At 45.4% G+C, this 20,295-nt stretch overlaps 1 protein-coding gene and 1 pseudogene across 3 annotated transcripts in view; both read left to right on the top strand.

The window, feature by feature from the left end:
• Positions 1 to 20,295, top strand: part of LOC148039280 (Alkaline-phosphatase-like family protein) — a 182,263-nt gene that overhangs the window by 101,984 nt on the left and 59,984 nt on the right. For all 3 annotated transcript variants that reach the window (XR_015690400.1, XM_087675170.1, XM_087675171.1), the window contains exons 9-11: positions 5,299 to 5,385; positions 5,899 to 5,937; positions 6,027 to 6,082. Coding sequence is in view for 2 of the 3 variants with exons in the window: in XM_087675170.1 (XP_087531296.1) it covers positions 5,299 to 5,385; positions 5,899 to 5,937; positions 6,027 to 6,082 (182 nt within the window). In the remaining variant the exon portion in view is untranslated. The remainder of the gene's footprint in view (positions 1 to 5,298; positions 5,386 to 5,898; positions 5,938 to 6,026; positions 6,083 to 20,295) is intronic.
• Positions 1,013 to 2,245, top strand: LOC148039281 (uncharacterized; annotated as a pseudogene).

Raw genomic sequence — 20,295 nt, 5'->3', positions numbered from 1 at the left:
TCTATGAGGTGGAGATCCTTAGATTGTTACATGGTGCAGACCTCGACGTTCCATTATAGGAGCTGACTCAACAGTTCAGTGAGGCCCTACACATCGCTGCAGGTGTAGCCTTTCCACACTCATGACCCACACAAAGAGCCTCCATCGGGGTAACACCTCGGAACAGCTAGTATGATGATGAGTGCCGTGAGACCAGAGCACGGCTACAGAGAGAGATAGCACTGGGGTCCACTATCCACAGACAGGCACAGATACTCTTTGGACGCCTCACACGGTGGAAGAAGAGAATATTCTTGGCCCAGCTGGAGCGAGACCTATATCAGTTATTCTTGAGCCAGGACTCTAGAGAGGCTTGGAGGCTTTTCAGAGAGCATTGCCTGACCACACCTATTACGTCGACCGCTGTATGGGAGGAGTATGCAGTTAGTCTTTATATTGTGGCCACCTCTTCTTGACCCACTTGAGCCTTGTCCAGAGACCACCACTTTCTTTACAGAAAGTAGGGTCCGAGAGGCCATTGACAGACTTAGCAGAGGAAAGGCACAAGATCATGATGGATTAGTAGCCGAGCACTTGATCCAGGCTAGAGATTTGGTGGCAGGATTCCTAGCTTACATGTTTAACAGAGCTATGTGTGAAGGCCCACCAGAAAGCTAGAGCACGAACACTATTGTGCCTATCGTCAAGTCAAGGGACCCTACTCTACCCAGTAACTATCGGATTATCATGGTTGGGGATACATGAGAGTGCTAGAAATTTTTGAAGCTAAAGAAAGTTATATTCTTCCATTCTTCAGCACGAGTTAAGCAGGTGGGCAGAGATGTGGGGTCTTAGAGCACAGGGACAGGCTGGCTTTAGGAGAGGCTTCTCCACATTGGATCACATCCTCACACTCAGAGCAATCATTGAGGAGGGAAGGGCCCATGGCCGACGGACCTACTACTACTTTGTGGACTTCCGCAAAGCCTTTGACACAGTACCGAGAGACAGGCTGATACATAGATTGCATGCCATGGGAGTACCTAAAGAGCTCAATTGGGGTATTTTGGCACTGTATGAGAGAGTTGTGGGCAGAGTCCGGACACCTGAGGGCGTTTCGGGACCTATTTACTCCACCATTGGGGTGAAGTAGGGATGCCCCCTCTCTTCGACATTATTTCGCCTGTACATTGATGGGATTGCTGATTATATTTCACAAGAAGGAGATAGAGGAGCTCCACTAGCTGGCACTTGGATACCTCTCCTATTGTATGCAGATGACATTGTATTGATAGCTGATTCTCTAGAGGGTTTACAGAGACACTTGGATGCATTATACTCCTATACTTTGGACACCGGGCTTTCAGTGAACCTTGGTAAAATCAAGGTGGTGGTATTTAATACTACACCACAGTGGGTCAGGAGATCAGCACCTAAATTCACATATGGATCTGAGGAGCTGGAGTATGTGGATTCTTATACATACCTGGGAGTCTTGTTCATAGGGCCCAGCTTTTCTATGCGAGAGGCAGCAGACACTAGATTGACTCGCGGATACACAGCACTAGGTGGTTTGGAGAGGATGTGCTCATAGGTGTAATTCCAAGAACCCTGCACCAAGCTATGGCTCTTTGATACACTGGTCACATCCACACTACTTTATGGAGTATAGATATGGGGGCCCAGTCTTGACCACCGTAGTAGATCAGGGCGCACTTATGACTGATGGAGGTCGATGGAGAAACCCCTAGTGTCCATGATATCTAGGATGATTAGATGTAAGGCCTTAGTGCCACATGAGATCATCAGAGCCGAGCTAGGAGCTACACCGATTGTGGTAGAGGTCCTTACCCGATCGGTCGCATACATACATAGCCTGTGGGACTTACCCAGACACAGATATGCACGGTTGGCCCTTGAGTCCTCCAGGCAGCTTGCTAGAGAGGGTGATACTTCATGTTGGTATGCACAGATGTCGGCCTGGTTTGAGCTGCATGGCTTTAGCATGGACAAGTTAACCCCCTTCCAGTACTCCCTCGATGGACCATCTCTTGATCTGAGCAGGTCAGAGATTCGCAAGATCATTAGGATGGATCTTACCCAGTTGGATATCAGGCGGACATGGTTGATGCTAGGGCAGGAGCTAGGGACAAAGATGGCTTTCTACCGCGAGCATTTCCTCCATACTACAGATGATGGATTTATTGTTCGCCCGAGATACATGGACACCCACCTTTCCCATGGGATTAGATGTACTATTGGCTAGTTGCGCACCTCACATCCGGAGGAGTGCATATGCCAGATATGCCAATTAGAGCCAGAGACAGAGGAGCATTATATCTGCCTGCTGCCCAGGGTATTATGAGGTTCGCGGTCGTTTCCACTGTCTCTTTAGAGATGGATTTGGACCACTATCCAGAGTCATGGATTTTACCGATCATCGATGCCTTGGCCCCTTTCTTCTCGAGATACGACGGCTTCGTGACATGCGCCTCAGGAGTAGAGCTGCTCCAAGACACCGAGGCCCTTCACAGAGGCAGCTCACAGACTTCTTTGCAAAGGAGACCTAGAAGACTTCAATATAGTTACAGCCACAATCCACACGAGAGCCTCTCTCACTGCCACAGTCCACACACACACAAGGAGTACTGATTGATTGAGCCGTTCAGTTTAGCCGATCCAAATGTCCTAGGCCTCGACACAGACACCAACGACACCTTCATAGGTGGATACAAGGGATTATTGCTCGGGCTAGAGCTAGGCCTCCATACCCACATGAGATTGTACCATTTGGAGCTCATTGTTACTAGACAGAGCTCTATGTTTTACACATAGCCATAGTTAGTTTCCTTTCTTATTTTGCTTTGTGCTACATATTTTGCCCAGACAGTTGTACCATCATACACATGGTCTCATAGGTCATTTTGTCCTCTTGTAGATGTTAATATATCATTTCATTTCTCACCTAATCTGCATTTTTGTGCTTTAGAGAGGGTCTACTGTGTTGTTTTAGTGTTTCTTACTCAAGTGCTCCTATTGCTGTCCCTGCCTTACTGCCACATGTTCATTGTGCATTTTGAACCATGAATTGTGAATTGTGAACTGTTGAACCTTTTGTTTTATTTCTGGCTTAGGTGCTCTTGTCATCTCTTTATTTTCCTTATTTGTATCTTCAACTTTCGCTATGGCACCCTATATACTAACAAAGAAGATAAGCTCCAAGGTCCTGATTATAACACTTGTAGCGTTGTTAGGGAAGCTTGGGGGTTTGTGCAGAAGAGAGTATGGTATATTGTCTCTGGTTTGGCTCCCTGACCTTGGTGATTGGATCCTTGACCTACTAATTCTAATGAAGAGGACTTTCAAGATTATCTTAGCTATAGACCCATGATGATGATTTGGCATATGTGGTGTTCTTTGGTGCATCTCCAAAGAAGTCCTAGTGGCAGTTACTTCGTGTGGGTCATCTCCAAAGGTGTGGGTCAAGTTCCAACTTATGCACAAGAATCCATATACCATGCGGGATGTTACGCTTTATGGCCAGCTTTAGACTAATCACTTTGAGGCAGGCAAATCAATGCAAGATTTCCTTCTACAGTTGGTGACTATGCAGGGTCATCTTCGAAACTTTGTGTGAGGGGACTAGGTCTATGAGCTCCTTCCTGAGTATGATAGTGTTGCAAATGCCTTAAGGGCTCAAACCTCATCTCAGCCCATAAGCTTTCAGCATATGATATCTATGTTGTTGGAACACAAGTCTGCTCTCAAGCTACACAGGAGAGTGCCATCTTGTGCTAAAAGTGGCTATCTAACAATAGCTATGACTGGAGAGAGGGGACACAAGAAGAAGGGGAACTGGTACTTTTGCAGTAAGAAGGGGTATCTCCAGAAGGACTATAAGGAATTAGCAGCTTTGAAGGAGGAGGCAAAGGGAAAGGGTGGCTCCAACTCTTCATCCATGTCCAACTTTGACTCTGGTTCCCATCAGGAAGTTAAGGCTGTTGTGGCCAGATAGTCTGTCTTCCAACCCTAGTGAGTCGCCACCTCTCATGTGTTTTAGAGTCAGAAAGGGACTATGCATTTCAAAGCTTGAAGTTGTTGTGGCTGTAGGTCCATGATGGGAATTTTGGATAGCGAGCTGGTTTTGCTCCTAGTTGGTTCTCACATGGGGAACCCTTTTGGTAGGATGGTTCAAGGTGGAATCCAATGGTCATGATGTGGTTCTATTGGGCTGTCAATGTCAGACAAAGAGATTCTGCTATTTTAGCTTTTTGTGATCAGGGTTCGAGTATGATCGACATCAACATAAGTGTCTTCTGCGAGGGACCTCTAGCATTGGTGTGATCACCCAGGGTTGGGCTATCCATTGCTTATTTGTTGTCATTGTTTTTATATATTATGGTGTTGACAGTTGTCTTGTACCTGCATCATTCTATAGTTTATTTTACTGTTCATCCATATCATTGGGTGCTATTCTTCATGGCAAGGGCAGCAGGCTGTGCAGCTGGGTGGCACATTGGACTGCATGGGCGGCATATTTCAAATCTGTTATTTAGTCCTACTTGCTGCTTGCTGACCTGCGGCATTTATTGCATTGTTTCTGGCTATTTAGAGGATACCTCTTTCACACATATTCATCGTCTTTAGTTGTGGAGATTGGGAGATAGTTGGAGCACCGTTGCTGGTCATCTTGATGGTTGTGTACCCTGGTGGTATTGTGTTGCGTTCTCACGCTTTCTCTGATGGATTCAATTGCGCGTTCATGATTCTCTCTGAGTTCTCTGTTCTCTTCTTTCTCTGTTGAGTTCTTTGTGCTTTCATGCTTAAATTTTCTGCTTTTGATTCTGTTGTGAACTCTCACAGAAAAGGGACTTGATGATTAAGAGAAGAAAAACAGCAGTGAGGAAGGCAAGGGTGTGGGAAGGATCTGGTCTGGCATTCCAGCCCACCAGTTGGTTGTTCATTTGACCATTGTGTTTATGATGTACTCAGTAGTCTCTTACCGGGCCTCTTTTGTTCTCTGTATTTTACCTCATGGATTTGTTCCAAGGTGCTATTAGAATTTTCTTTTCTTCCAAAAAAAGTAGGCTTTGAAGATAGTGAGAATGGAAGATGGTGAGAGGAGAATAGAAGAGAGAGACAACGGGAAAGAGGGGGGCAGGGCATGATAGTGATGATGGCAGTGAATGTCAGCCGTCATGCAATTTCTTTGCATTAAGCTTTGTCTTGAAAATCTCTTGGGTTATGCAATCTCCATCTGTTTAAATCGATGAAATTGTGATTTCTATGCACTGATCCTCAATTTTCTGACTGTTTCAGGTGGAAACAGCATTATTTGCATGGGCAACAAGGAAGCCAGCTCATTACATTCCAAAAATCCTTCAATCACCATGCATATTCTCTATGGTCAGTATCTGGTGCTCGTATCTTGTCTCATGAATGTTCCTCCCAGGTCGAAATCTTGGACACCATTAATATATTGTGCTGATGAAACCCATGCCCCTTCTGTTGCATGTTTGAAATTTGGCCTTGTTTAACAATTTCTAAAGCCTTCACGCTTTGAATAGAGCCTTTCTGTGCATCTGAAAAGATGTGCTTTGAGTGACTAATATTCATCATGAAGATGTAGGCTAAGTGTACATCAGGGACACAGCATATATATCAGAACTATGCATTTAATGTCTGGTCAGATGTGTGCAATTAAGACTTGGGGTCAATGATTTGCTGGTTGGCTGCTTACTATGGAGGTTTGAATAGGAGGTGGAGTGGTTACTGCAGAGGGAGGTTTTGTATGACAAAGAAAGAAGGTTCTAAAATTAGGAAACTTCTGACAAACCATTCTATGATTTGAGTTGAAGTTATATTAAAGAATATTTAACTTTAATGGCCCATTCTGGATTTGATACAACTCTTTTGCAGGGTGAAAATGTTGAGACATGTATCCGGAATTTCCCACAGGTGAGTGGATGCTCATGAGGATATGATGAAGTTGCAAAACATTTTCCAACACAAGACTTTTGCTGAATTGCATGGTTCATTTTGGGCAGCTTGATTTTGCTGCAACATTATCTGCTCTTGTTGGAGTTCCAATCCCCTTTGGAAGGTACTTGTTTGTTACATTGAAATAGCAAATATATAGTTTGTCTGATGCTCTTGCATGGTGGATTAACTTCTGATAGCAAACTATCACTGAGACATAACAAACTGAGAACTTTCTGAATCATCTTCAAAACATCAGTCCTCTGTCAATCTGTTAAATAAAATCTTGATCACAACAACTTTTCTCATCACAAAAGTTTTAAAAAGGGATGTGTATTAAGTACGAAAGTGTAATTTCTTAAAGTATGGAGTTCATACTGATTATGGATGCGTGAATGTGTCAACTTCCATATCCTATCCAGCATCTCACAATTTTGCGAATGGTGGTTGTGGTACAAAGAGAGATTTCATGTATTTGAATTTTGAAATGTCAAACATCCAAGAGGCTTAAAACACAGCACATGACTGCTCCTAGTGACTATGAGAAGGGAGTTTCCTATGTTTGGTTAGCTGCTCTTATTTTTTTCCCAAGAAAAGAAGATTATAAATTTAACATTTTGGAGAAAACAGGAGGTAAAAAAACAATGTACAAAAAGTCTTATGATGGACTGCTAAGTACATCATATGTACAATGGTTGAGTGAGCAACCAATCTGGCGGGATGTAATGTTAGACCATGTGAGGCACTGAATAAAACAAATAAAATATGGAATTTTAAACACCTTTTAGCAGCAGTTGAGGTGATAAACATGCAATCAAGGTGCTGGCTGTAAGCTTTCTAAAGTTGATCAAGCACTTGCAAATACTTCTGCATGCAAGACAAGCAATGAGCAATCACTCTCTACCATGTGGACATGAAGCACATTCTTTTCTTCTACCATTGTTGAACTCAAGAAGCATGAGAAAAGGTAATGCGAAAATACAAGAATGCCATGTATGGTTCTGTTTTATGCTCTACAAGCAAGGTATCTCATGCTGTGCCCTGATTCATGCAAGCAAGCAATGCAATGGATGTATTCATGCTCCCAAACATATGGAGATTGAAAATAAGAACTTTTATGAGTTTAAAAAAGAAGAAGAAGAAGAAAAGAAGAGGAATCCCATCCTAATCTATTCTCGACTCCATTTTGATTTAGCTGGTTCCTTTCTTACTTGGCTTTTCTACCTCAGCTGTGTGTGTTTTGGAAGGAGCATCTATTCAAAGAGCAAGAGGCTCAATCCTTATGATATGCTGAACCTCTAAATCTGACACAACTAGTTGCCATAAACTAGTTGGATGTGTTTTGAATTATCCATGCCTTCTCAAATTGGAGAGCAAGATAACTTAATCCTTTCGAGCACTTATGGCCTTCTGTTCCTACACACAAGGAGAGTATGAGCAACCACTCCAGCTTAATTCTTTCGAGAGCTTTCTTTTGTGGTTTAAGGCTATCTCTTGAGTCTGACATAGTGTGCTTGTACTAAAGCAAAGAAATCCCATGAAATCAAGAAAGCAAAGAAATCTAAAGATGTTGTATTAAAATCACCAAACTGACCTTTCTCTTTGTAGTCCACCACCTAAGAGAGCTTAATGGCCTAACGATTTAGATGTGGCTTATTTTGTGCTCCAACCTTCAATTCACAACTATTCTGCTTCTCTCCAAGTTGCCAAGAAGAAGAAGAGAAATGGAGAAGAAGATGCTTCTTCCTCTCAGTCCCACTCACTCCCTCGCTCTCTTTCTCACTTTCTGATGGGTAATGAAGGCAAAAATACACCATATAGTGTGCTAGAGAGAAGAAGAGGAAGATGAGAATGTAAGCAAGATGAGCTTCTCTCACTTTATTTGACTCACTCACTCTCACTTCCTCTCTCTTGAGTTGGGATTCTAGAGAGGCTTGGAGGCTTTTTAGAGAGCATTGTCTGACCACACCTATTATGTCCACTGCTACATGGGAGGAGTATGGAGCTAGTCTATACACTATGGAGGGTCAGCCACCTCTTCCTGACCCACCTGAGCCTTGTCCAAAGACCACCACTTTCTTTATAGAAAGTAGGGTTTGAGAGGCCATTGACAAACTTAGCAGAGGAAAGGCACAAGATCATGATGGATTTGTAGCTGAGCACTGATCCATGCTAGAGATTTGGTGGTGGCAGGATTCCTAGCTTACATGTTTAACAGAGCCATGTGTGAAGGCCTACCAGAGAGCTGGAGCATGAACACTATTGTGCCTATCCTCACGTCAAGGGACCCTACTTTACCTAGTAACTAACGGACTATCATGATTGGGCATACATTGGCTAAGTTATATGCTTCCATCCTTGAGCATGAGTTAAGTAGGTGGGCAGAGATGTGGGGTCTTAGAGCATAGGGACAGGTTGGCTTTAGGGGAGGCTTCTCCACATTAGATCACATCCTCACACTTAGAGTGATCATTGAGGAGAGAAGGGCCCATGGCCGACGGACCTACTATTTGCTTTGTGAACTTTCGTAAAGCCTTTGACACAGTATTGAGAGATAGGCTGATACGCAAGTTGCATGCCATGGGGGTATCGAAAGAGCTCATTTGGGGTATTTTGGCACTGTATGAGAGGGTTATGGGCAGAGTACGGACACCTGAGGGCCTTTTAGTACCTATTTACTCCACCATTGGGGTAAAGCAGGGATGCCCCCTCTTCGCGTGTACATTGATGGGATTGCTGATTATATTTCACAAGACGGAGATAGAGGAGCTCCACTAGTTGGCACCCAGATACCTCTCCTATTGCATGCAGATGACATTGTATTGATAGTTGACTCTTCAGAGGGTGTATAGAGACCCTTGGATGCATTACACTTCTATACTTTGGACAGTGGGCTTTTAGTGAACCTTGGTAAAACCAAGGTGATGGTATTTAGTACTACACCACAGTAAGTCAGGAGAGCAATACCTAAATTCACATATGGACCTGAGGAGTTGGAGTATGTGGACTCTTACACATACATGGAAGTCTTATTCACAGGGCCCACGTTTTCTATGTGAGAGGCAGCAGACACTAGATTGACTCGCGGATACACAACACTAGGTGGTTTGGAGAGGATGTGCTCACAAGTGCAGTTCCAGGAACCCCGCACCAAGCTATGGCTCTTCGATACATTGGTCACATCCACACTACACTATACTGATTGATCGGGTTGTTCAACTTAGCTGGTCCATACGTCCTACGTCTCAACATAGACACCGACGACACCTTCATAGGAAGATACAGGGGATTATTGCTAGCTGGGCCCTCCATACCCACATGAGATTGTACCATCTGGAGCTCATTGGTACTAGATACAACTCTATGTTTTACACATAGCCATAGTTAGTTTTCTTTCTTATTTTGCTTTGTGCTACATATTTTGCTCAAATAGTGGTACCATCATACACATGATTGTAACTCACGGTCTCATAGGTCATTTTGGCCTTTTGTAGACATTAATATATTATTTCGTTTCATTTCATTTCTCTCATAAGCAATGGCTATGGTGGAAGGAATAAGGTAGAGAAGAAAGCTTGAGCTCAAATTTTGATTATTGCACACACAAGAATGAGACTTTCTATTCATTGTACACATTATGTACATATGGTTTCTCAAGCGGATAGCCTCAACCTTTTGTCTCTCTCTCTCAGCTTCGGCCAGCTCTCTTTTACATACTTGCTGCCCTTTTAGACAAACAAACTTGCTTTCGGATCTTCATTATATTTGCAGGTGTTTTATGTGTATTCATGAATAGAAAATTAAATTACAAAATGTGATATGAGGAGATATTACAATGTGGATGGGACTTTTTAAGAAAGTACATCATAGTATAGTTCACATGAGGTGAACGCTTGCTGTTGTAACCTGGTTGATCTTTGAGGACCCTCCAATGTCTCTTGAAAAGAGCTAACTTTAGACTCCCACATGAAACATTGGAATCATTGGGGTATGATGAAAGTATGATCTTGTGAGTGAGGGCTATGAGGCCTTGGGAACCTATGGAGGGGCACTTGTATCTTTAATTGGCTCCACATGAATGGGAGGAAGATCCCCTTCTAAAGGCTAATGATTACATGCTGAAGATTTGAGGGATGAGAGAGGCTGGTGCAGGATTGGGATGTATAAGAACGAGGAGGGGATGATACCAAGGTTGTACGATGAAGGGCATAGCAGCTAAGAAACACATTTCTTTGAATTTGAAACTTACGAAATGTTTCTTAAAGTACGAAACGTGGGCTTTTTTTTTTTTTGTGAGTTGGAACCCAAAACATGGTTTTTTGGACAAAAACTATTGATCAATGTTAAACATGATGATGATGATGTGTAATGACTTGTGAGGGCTCAAGATTTTGAACGAGAGACTAATTAGATAGGTTATTTACATGTTAATTTCAATTTTCTTTGTATGATATGTATGAATCATAATGTGGAGTTCTAAACCATAGTATAGCTTGTCCAAAGACTAACTTTGATAGAAGTGACAAGTTAATAATGGATTATGGATATGCAATGTATTATTCTCAATCGACTTTATTATCACTCAAGCTCAATCAGCCATTCTTTGTTTAAGAGAGAGTTCCATAGAGGTTTAGAACCTCTTTCCTTAGTCGAAACTATAAATCCCTATATAAAAAAACCCGCGTTTCTTATTTTACCTCCTCCTGAAAGAAACTTACAAAACACGTTTCTGACATTTCGTTTCTAAACGTTTCTGACGTTTCTTGCTGCTATGATGAAGGGTAGGGATTTTGAAAGGTAGGGGTGGTGCTGAGGTTGGGGGTGGGGGACAGATATGTTAGCAAACATGTGTATTTGTGTCTTACTTTTGTATGATTATGTCTTGTTTGTGAGCCTTTCTCTGACTCAGACAAGGACATCAGGAGCTCTGTCACGGTCATTGTCCATGTCTTCATTTCTCTAGGGATGTTAGGTGGAAGTCCTTGTTGCCTTGTGGCACTCTGTCAGCCCTTTTGCAGGTCCAGGATGGACAGCTGTGCGTGGACTCTGGGTGGCCCTTTTTACCAGATTTGGGTAGGCATTTCAGCCACTTAGGCAGGGTGGATAGTTTCAGCATGGGAAGCCAGACCTGGACTGTCACTTCTGGACTTGGTGGCAGCTTTTACCAGGTCTGACCTGCTTAAGCAGGTCAAGCAGGTCAGTCAGCAGATTGGCCATATTGGTAATCTTGACCTATTTAGCCTGCCCCACTCCACCAACATCATTGTCATTGCATTTAGTTATCAAGCCTCCCTCATCATTGTCAATCATGACCTATCTCCATCTAGTGCTCTCACTAATGTATCTCTGCACGTGAAGGGGCTGACAGTTGCAGCCTTGTATTGCATGTTTAGTAATTCATATTGCATTCATCTTGTCTCCATCTTCTCTTTTCGCCTGTGTTTGTGTTCTTTTCTGTTGCACATTCTCACATGGTATCATTGGCAAGCTGAGAGCAGGGCATGACTGAAGTGGAGCATCCTCTTCCAAACTTGCTGTCTATTGCTGGGGTGACACTAACAGCAAGCTGCATTTACACCAGCAGGTTGCGATTACACCAGTAGTACTGCGTTTTCTTCCAGAAAGGGCTCCAAGGCTGCGTGTCATCACCATCATCCTTCTACCCCTTGTGTTTCCAGCATGCTCCTTCTTCATCTGCTGCATTTTCTACAGTCAGCACTTCTATTGCCTGCTTTTGTTGGCATCATCTAGTAGCTTTTGTGTTTTTTTTGGAGGTCTCATAAGGGGACCTATGGCAAATGAGTGTGATTGGCAGGATTGTGTGGATCAGGACTGCGAGGACCATGGAAGTGATGATCGAGACTTAGAAAATTGGTGTTTCAACTGCCTTGACCTTGAGGATCACAATGGATAGAGAGGTTGAGGGCTTAGAGCACAGCAACAGGCATGCTTTAGGAAAGGCTTCTCCACATTGGCTTACATCCTCACACTTAGGGGGATTATTGAGGAGGGTAGAGGTCATGGCCGGTGGATCTACTATTGTTTTGTGGATTTTTGCTAAGTTTTTGAGATAGGCTGCTGCACAAACTACATGTCATGGGAGTACCTAAGGAGATTATTTGGGGAATTCTTGCATTCTACGAGAGGGTTATTGGTAGAATGTAGAAACCTGAAGGCCTTTCAGCACTTGTCCACTCCACCATAGGGGTGAAGCAGGGATGCCCCCTCTCTTTGACACTGTTTGACCTTTACATTGACAGGATCTTTTATTACATCCTACAAGGAGGTGATAGAGGGGTCCCACTAACCGCCAGTACTTCGATATCTCTCTTATTGTATGTAGATGACATTGTATTGACAGATAATTCTCCATAGGGGTTACAAAGAAACTTGGATGCATTACACCTATGTGCAGGACAGTGGGTTGTCAGTGAATTTTGGTAAAACCAAGGTCATGGCATTTAATACTACACCATAGCGGGTTTGGAGATCAACACCTAAGTTCACCTATGGACTGGAGGAGATGGAATATGTAGACTCTTATACATACTTTACTACCACACCACAGTGGGTTAGGAGATCAACACGTAAGTTTTATTCACAGGACCTACCTTCTCTATGAGAGAGGCAGCAGATACTAGAGTGACTAGGGGGTATGCAACACTAGGAGGTTGGAGAGGATGTGCTCACAGGTCCAGTTCCAAGAACTGGGCACTAAGCTATGGCTATTTGATATGCTGGTCATGTCTACATTGCTATATGGAGTGCAGATATGGGGACCTAGCCTCGATCACCAGAACTGCCAATAGAGCATCTTCTCCATACTACAAGTGATGGCTTTATTGTCCCCCCGAGATACATGGACGCCCACCTCTCTCATGGGATCATATGTGCTATTGGCCGATCGTGCACATCATCACATCAATTAGAGATTGAGATTGGCAAGTCATGCTCCATTGATATTTATTATCAAAATGACTTCATTGATGTTGGCACTCTTTCTTTGACCGGGATCCATTTCATCTCCTTTGGCCTTACAACACTTCCAAGATGCGAGAGAGGGTTAGCAAACATGTGTTTAGGTCTTTGTTTTGTATGTTTATTTCTTGTTTGTGAGCCTTAGTCCGAGGTAGAGGAGGACATTAGGAGCCTTGACATAGTCCTTGTCCATCTCTCATTTCTCCTAGGTATGTTAGGTGTAAGTCCTTCCTACCTTATGGCACTCTCTCAGCCCTTTTCATGTCTAGGATGGATAGTATGTTTAGACGGCCTGTTTGACCACTCAAAGGCAAGCATTTCAGCCACTTAGGGCAGGGTGGACAGTTTCAATGCAAGTGGGCAGATGTAGGTGACAACTTTTGGCTCTTGGTTGCAACTTTTACCATGTCTTGTAGAGATTACATGGCATGGTGGGCAGAATCTCTTGTCCACCCGTATGCTTCCGCATTCTAGACAGATGATAGGCAAAGAGCTTAGGGTAGCTAGAAGAACTCTGATTGGGTGAAAGATAGATTGACAATGGCTTTAGAGGGGTCTTCCTTTTATAGCTTGAGAAGGTAGTCTGGTCGGTATGTTCGACCATATGATGAACCTTCCCTAGTCAGCGTGGGCATATTCCCTTTATTGCGGGATCCCAAAATAGGGGCCCCTAATAACTTCCATACCCCACAACTTGATGCATTGTGCCTCGAGTTGCTATCAACATAACGACTCTATCTAACCCAAAGGCTAGATCCACAAGGGTCACCTTTTTGCCATCCGATCACATAGACCTCACGTGACATACAAGTCAGGACCCACTCAATGTCTGTGCTCATACATGGCTTCTCCTCATAATGGGGGCCTTACAACTTAGAGCACTATGGATCATTGGTGGCACTATATGAGGGTGGGGCATTGAGCATATCTAATACCCCCTTCCCCCCCCCCCCCCTCTCAATGTCCATTCGTAAGTGAACTATATTCTTGATCCAATGCTGAGTCTGTGAAGATGAATTCGAAGGAGATTCTTCGTAAGAGCTTTGGTGAAAATATCTGCTCCATTCTCCTTCGTTGGATAGTAGACCACTAGCTCTTTCCTGGAATCACTGCCACCTACCCAATTTGAGTCACAGTTCCCCATAAGAGCACTTCTGGAATTGAATGTGATACCATAGTCAAGAGTTCCCTTAAAGTATCTGAGCACCCACATTCCAGCTTTTCAATGACTCTCTCGTGGTTTGTTTGAGAACTTGCTCAAAACACCAACAATAAAATTGATATTTGGAATGGTGTTACACAAGTAGATGAGGCTGCCAACCAACCTCTTGTATCTCCCAATGTTTGCTAGTGCTGATGTATCCTCAATGGATAACTTCACATTGATCTCCATAGGTGTAGTTATCTCCTTATACTCCGTCATGCCAAATGCTTTGGTACGAGTTGGGCCGGCCTCCCAACTAGCCCACTGGATGTGGGGGCACTCGCCAATCTGTGTCCCTTCTCGATCTTTGACGTGGGGATTCCAGATCACTGGTCTATCTCCTCTTGGCAGCCTGGGGGGCTTTGGATTAGGACCTTACGGAGGCCTTGCCACGCAGGGAGTAGGCTGCGTAGAAAAGGTGATCTGGGGGGGGTGATTTGGGCTGACGTGAAGATCCATCTGAGGGATAGCCTCCACTCCCTGCCAAGTCTCGGTCTACAATCTTGAAGACCCTCTTGCAATAAGACTTTCCAGGTCTGCCCGCTTGGTGTGAGGCCGCAAACAGCTAGCTTGCCCAAGAGGGCCATACTCTGATACTCTGGGTCTATGATCTCGAGCCCTCCCTTTGACCGATGCCTTGTGATGGTCGCCTTCGCCACCTTGGCCCTGGAATCCCTGGAGCCATCTAACCGTGACCAAAGGAAATTTTGCACTAGGGGGCAAATCTGCACTACGTAGGATGAGGAGAAGTACCAACACGAGGCGATGTACCAGGCCGTTGCTAGGAGGAGCTGGTTAATCACCAGGGCTAAGCCGGCTAGTGAGAGGCAAGCTGTGCTTCAGCAGGTCAGCTTCCTCCGAATAGAATCAAGGGTAGGAAGAAACTGCTGGGTAGGAGTGATGTCGAGTCCCACCTGGAACCCTAGGTATCGGATGGTCTGCCCTTTGCTCACCCATCTAAAATCCTAGGTGGACGCCCCACTCCATGCTAGAGTCCGGGTCTGTGAGAAAACCAACTGACTTTCGCTAGTTGATTGTTGCTCTTGCTGCAAAACAGAACACCTCAAGAGCCAGCCTCACTCTCCACAGCATCAACTCATCGTCCTCTATGCAGAGTGCTGTGTCATTTGCATACTCTGAGTCTAACAACTCAGTCTCCTCTCTCATTGGAAGTCGGAGGCCGCGTAATCCGCTCACACGTGATCTGAGGAAGTGAGACATCGCCTCAGCAAAGAGTAGGAATAGATATGGGTCTAGGAGACAGCCCTATCAGACCGATCTCTCAAGCGGAAATTGCTCTCCTTGCCTTCCACCTATGAGGACCTTGTTGATGGTCGGTCTGTAAAGTTCGCAGACCCCACGGATCCAAGCCTGGGGGAAACCCAACCTCACCATGGTGACCTCTGGGAAATCCCAGTCCACCCTGTAATAAGCTTTCTCAAAATCCAAGAGTAGTATGGCCAGACTCTGCCCACTGTGCTGAGCCCACTCTGTCACCTCAAAGAAGGTAAATACATTGTCTAGGATGCTCCTATCCTGGACAAAACTTGTCTGTGTGTCATGGATGATGCTTGGAAGCACGGGGCGTAGTCGTCTACCAATCATCTTTGCCAGTGGCTTGTAGGCCACTGACAATAAGGTGATCGGTCTCCACTTGGAAAGCTCCAACCGATCTCTCCCATTGGGGAGAGACTGATAAGGCCTACCGTGAGACTCCCTGGCATCTGTCCTGAGGTGAAAATTTCTTGGAAGGCCATCAGTAGGGGATCTTTCACCACTTCCTAGTAGGTAGTGAAGAAGGGCTTAGAAAGGCCATCCTCTCTTAGGCATTGCTGCCCATCCTGTGTATGGAAAGCCTCCTCTAGTTCCTTCTTTGTGAAGGGGGCTAGGAGGGAGTGTCCCATCTCCTCTGTGACGAGGGACGGGATGTGATCCCAGTCTTGCTGTCTACATCGCTGTCCTCTAGTTGAGGTTGTCTCCTGCTCTAAAAGGTGCTCGTAGTAGTCTGTGGCAATCTCCATCACCTTGTCTGGGCTAGAACGAGTCCTCCCATATTGATACCTAAGGCTGCGTATCTGCTCTCCTCCGGTGTGAGGCTGGTGCACCTGGAAGAACTTGCTGCACATCGTGTCCCCCTTCCGTGCCCAGAATGCTGTTGAGGTGCGGAAAGAGTACTCCAAACGCCTGTCCTCTAGGCCAGCAATGGTTGTTCGCGCGCGCACCTCCTGTGCGTGGAGGGTGGGATCCCTTGGTGCCTCCTGTAATAATCTCTGTGTGGCTGCAAGGTCCCACTGTAGTGCTCTCTCCTCCTCCTAGCACTGCTACTTGGCTTGTATGGCTGCCGCTTGGCAGATTCTGCTCGACTCGGCTAGGACCTGTGCAACCTTCTCTACGATCTAGTCCCTCTTGTCCCGCTGCTTGGTCCAAATTTGCTTTATCTGTCTGGTCACCTCGTCCCTCCTACAGATCGAGTTAGGGATCCTACAGGATCCTGTGTCTAGGGCAGATGCTGGGGGATCAAGTGTCAGGAGAACCGGGCAATGATCGGACAACGTGATGCCCGCCAACTGGTCAATCTGGTCTCCACGAGAGCCTCCCCACTCTCCCACATAAAACCTGTCCAAGCATTCCAGGAGGACTCCACCTAGCCGCCTGTATCCCCAAGAGAAATCCAACGACCTCTCCCTCATGTGGAAGGCAAGGTCTCTCCAAGCATTGCATGCTCTGACTGCTAGTAGAAAGACCTCCTATGCCTCCTTGCTCCTCCCCCACCATGCTCCGGTAGTTTCTACCTCTACCTTGCTGGTCCTCCAAAGGCTCCAGGTTTTTGAAGTCTCGTCCAACGATCGAGGAGTCTACCTCTGGGAGTTCATCCGCGGTCTCCATCCATAACCTGTTGCGTGCCCTAACCTCCGTAGGGGCATAGACATTGAGGACTCCAAGGCACGAGTCCCCAATATCCAATCTGATCCACAGAACCCTCCCTGCCACTATCGTCCCGTGGTCTACACAAGCAGTAAGACTCGGGCCAATAGAGGTGCATACGCCTCCATTTCTGCCGTGGGCACTTATGGCGTGCTCCCAGCAAGTGTGCGAGCTGCCTGTGAGTACCTTCTCAACCTGCTGGGCTTGGGTGGGAGTGAGCTTGTGCTCCTGTAGAAATAAGACGTTGATCTGTCTGGCAAGGGCAGGCTAGAGCTCCTTCTGAACAATCAACTTCTTGGAGCCACGTGCCCCACTATAGTGGAGACTATTCACATTCCAGGATGCAAGGTGTAAGCTCATGGGGAAACGTGTGACTAACTGAACAGGCATCTGTTTGGTATGGAGGTTGCTGATGAGGAGGAAAAACTATGGGGCATACAAGTACGCTTTGCCGCCGGTCTGGACGGCGAATTCCAGTCCCCCATGGTGGCCCTCGGTCAGACCATAGGGGTGATAGATGCTCCAGGTGGTACTATCAATGCATCTATCAGCCATGTTGAGAGTCGTGACTTTGTACACTGGTAGAAACGGGCCTCCTGTGCCAGGGGCCACTCAATCATATCCCGCGGAGCTCTCCACTGTGGAGGGGCTCGAAAGATAATGCTCAAGTGTGGGACCTCGACCGGTTAATGTCCATCATGCAACCATGCCACTGTTGTGCAAACAGTGCCAGTTCTTCCTCTCCCATCCACTGGGAGGTGTGGTCCGCCACCTAACTCTTCAGCTCCTCTATCTGCGTTGTTGTCCAATCCTCTGAGTGAGATGACTGAAGGAAAAATGTGTAGTTTGGTTCATCCGATGGTGCTAGTAGATGAACCTTTCCCCTCCTTGACTTATGAACCACGAAAATCCCCACCTCGAGAGGTAGTGGAAACTCTCCGCGCTCCGCAACTCTCAGGTAGGACCATGGGCCACTGCAGAAGAACTCCTATGGAAACAACTGTGTGTGTCTCGGGAAAGTGTGATGAGCGGTAGGGGCAGATGAGCTGGTGGCTGTGTGGGAGGGGGAGCACTACTGGTGCGAGGAGGATGTAGGCGTGTGCTACTCATCACCTCTTGTGGGAGGAGGGGGGGTGGGTTTGGGGGGGATCACCTGAACCGGGTGTGGATCAGGGGGGGTACTCGGCAAGGGAGGTGGTGAGGGGGAAGAGGGTCGGGGGATGGTGGGATGGTTGGAGGTATGTGGCAGGTGTGGGGGAGACTGGTGGTCTTGGAAGGGGGAGTTGTGGACTAGGGTCCGGGGGGGCATGGGAGGTGGGGGTGGGTGGGTGTGGGGGTTGTGGGATCTCAGGTGAGGTAATATGTGGTGCAAGTGGTGGATGTGAGGGACTGCGGTCTTGTTGGGTGGGGCGGGCAAGGGGGGGCTTCGGAGTGCCCTGTCGAGGAGGCGTCTCTCGCCCTCCTACTCTATGTTGCCGAGGTTAGGTCTGAGGAGTTGGTTGCGGGTATCGGATTAGATGGAGGTGGGGGGAAGCGTTGTGGCGCGATGGCGAGAGTCACGGATACTATTCTACCGTAAACATACAAGTTAGCATGTGAGGCACATCTTTTGAAATTCAAACCTAGAAAGAATTTATCTATCCACTGGTACCATGCTCTAGGGGCTCGTTTTAGCCCATACGATGCCTTCTTCAGCTCAAAGTTTATTCTCAGAATGGGGGCCCTTAAACCTTGGTGGCTACATACACGTGCTCCTTGTGGTCACCATTCAAGAACGTTGATTTGACATCCATTTGGTAAACTAGCCACTTCATATGAGCAGCCATTGCAAGTACCGTAGGAATAGTGGTCATTCTAGCAGTTGGAGCAAATGATTCTTGAAAATCAAATCATTTAACTTGTGAAAATCCTTGTGCAACTAATTTGGCTTTGTACTCTTCTAAGCTGCCATCAACCTTGTACTTTACCTTGCAAACCCACTTGGTGCCAATAATCTTCCTCTTTTTTGGCTGATCCACTAGCTCCCAAGTGTCATTCTTCATTATGCTGTCATACTCAGCTTGCATAGGTGCTCTCCATGCTGGATTGGCAAGTGCTTTTTCCAAGTTTGTGGGCTCCTTTACTTCTCTCATAATCTCAGCCATCAAGGCCATATTGAGTATGTGAGCAAAAGCCTTTCTTTGCTTCTCTGGTCTCAGAGACCTTCTTGGTCTATTTGCCTTTTTCTCAACTGTAGTAGGCATAGGATTATTGCAATCATAGAGCTGCTTCACCCATTGCGGCAATGGCTTTTTTGGTAGCATGATTGCAAGTTGGCGAACTTTTTTCTCATCATTTGAAGACGATGCTTCCTTCTCCTTGAGAGTAGAGACAACTCTTGGGATAGGTTCATAGTGGACTACTTTGCTAGATGATAGAGTGGAAGAACTTATATTTTCCTCCTCCATTGTATGTGGCTGCTCCTTGAACACTACATCACGATTTGCTATGATCTTCTTTGCCTCTTGGTCATGCAATCTGTGAGCTTTTTGCTCATCACTATAACTAAGAAGATACATTTTGTGCTTTTTGGATTTAACTTGTTTCTCTTATCCTTTTGAATATATGCATAATATTCACATCTAAAAGTTCTAAAATGTGAGACAGATGGTTTTTTACTAGAATAAGCTTCATGGGGAGTTTTGTCCTTCAGAGCCTTTGTGTAACTCGGATTGAGAATGTAGACTACAGTATTAACAGCTTTTGCCTAAAACTGGTTAGGCAATAACTTGCCCTTAAGCATGCACCTTGCCATTTCCACAATGATGTGATTTTGGCATTTAATGCCATTCTGCTAAGGTGTATGAGCCATCATCAATTGACACTTAATCCCTTTGTCCTTGCAAAAGTCTTCAAACTTCTTTGAGTCAAACTCACCACCACCATTTGTTCTAAACTTCTTCATACTTTTCTCTGTTTCATTCTCAACAAGTTTTAGCAATTTTTTAAACTCACTAAAAACTTGAGCCTTATCATGAAGGAAGTACACCCACATCTTTCTACTGTAGTCATCGACAATCAACTTAAAATAACAAGAACCTTTCAAGGCTTTTGTAGGCACTTTACCGCACAAGTCAACATGCACCAACTCTAGAGGAGCCTTTGCTTTGTTCTTGCTTTCTTGTGGAAATACCTTTCTCTGTTGCTTAGCTATCATACAAGCTTCACATACTCCTTCATTTTAGTTACTA

This window comes from Lygodium microphyllum, chromosome 3 (genome assembly GCF_053477565.2).
Source record: "Lygodium microphyllum isolate KBCC chromosome 3, Lygodium_microphyllum_v1.1.10, whole genome shotgun sequence".
NCBI classification, from domain to species: domain Eukaryota; kingdom Viridiplantae; phylum Streptophyta; class Polypodiopsida; order Schizaeales; family Lygodiaceae; genus Lygodium; species Lygodium microphyllum.
The sequence above is the reverse complement of the archived record's forward strand: the minus strand, read 5'-3'. Positions and strand labels throughout refer to the sequence as shown.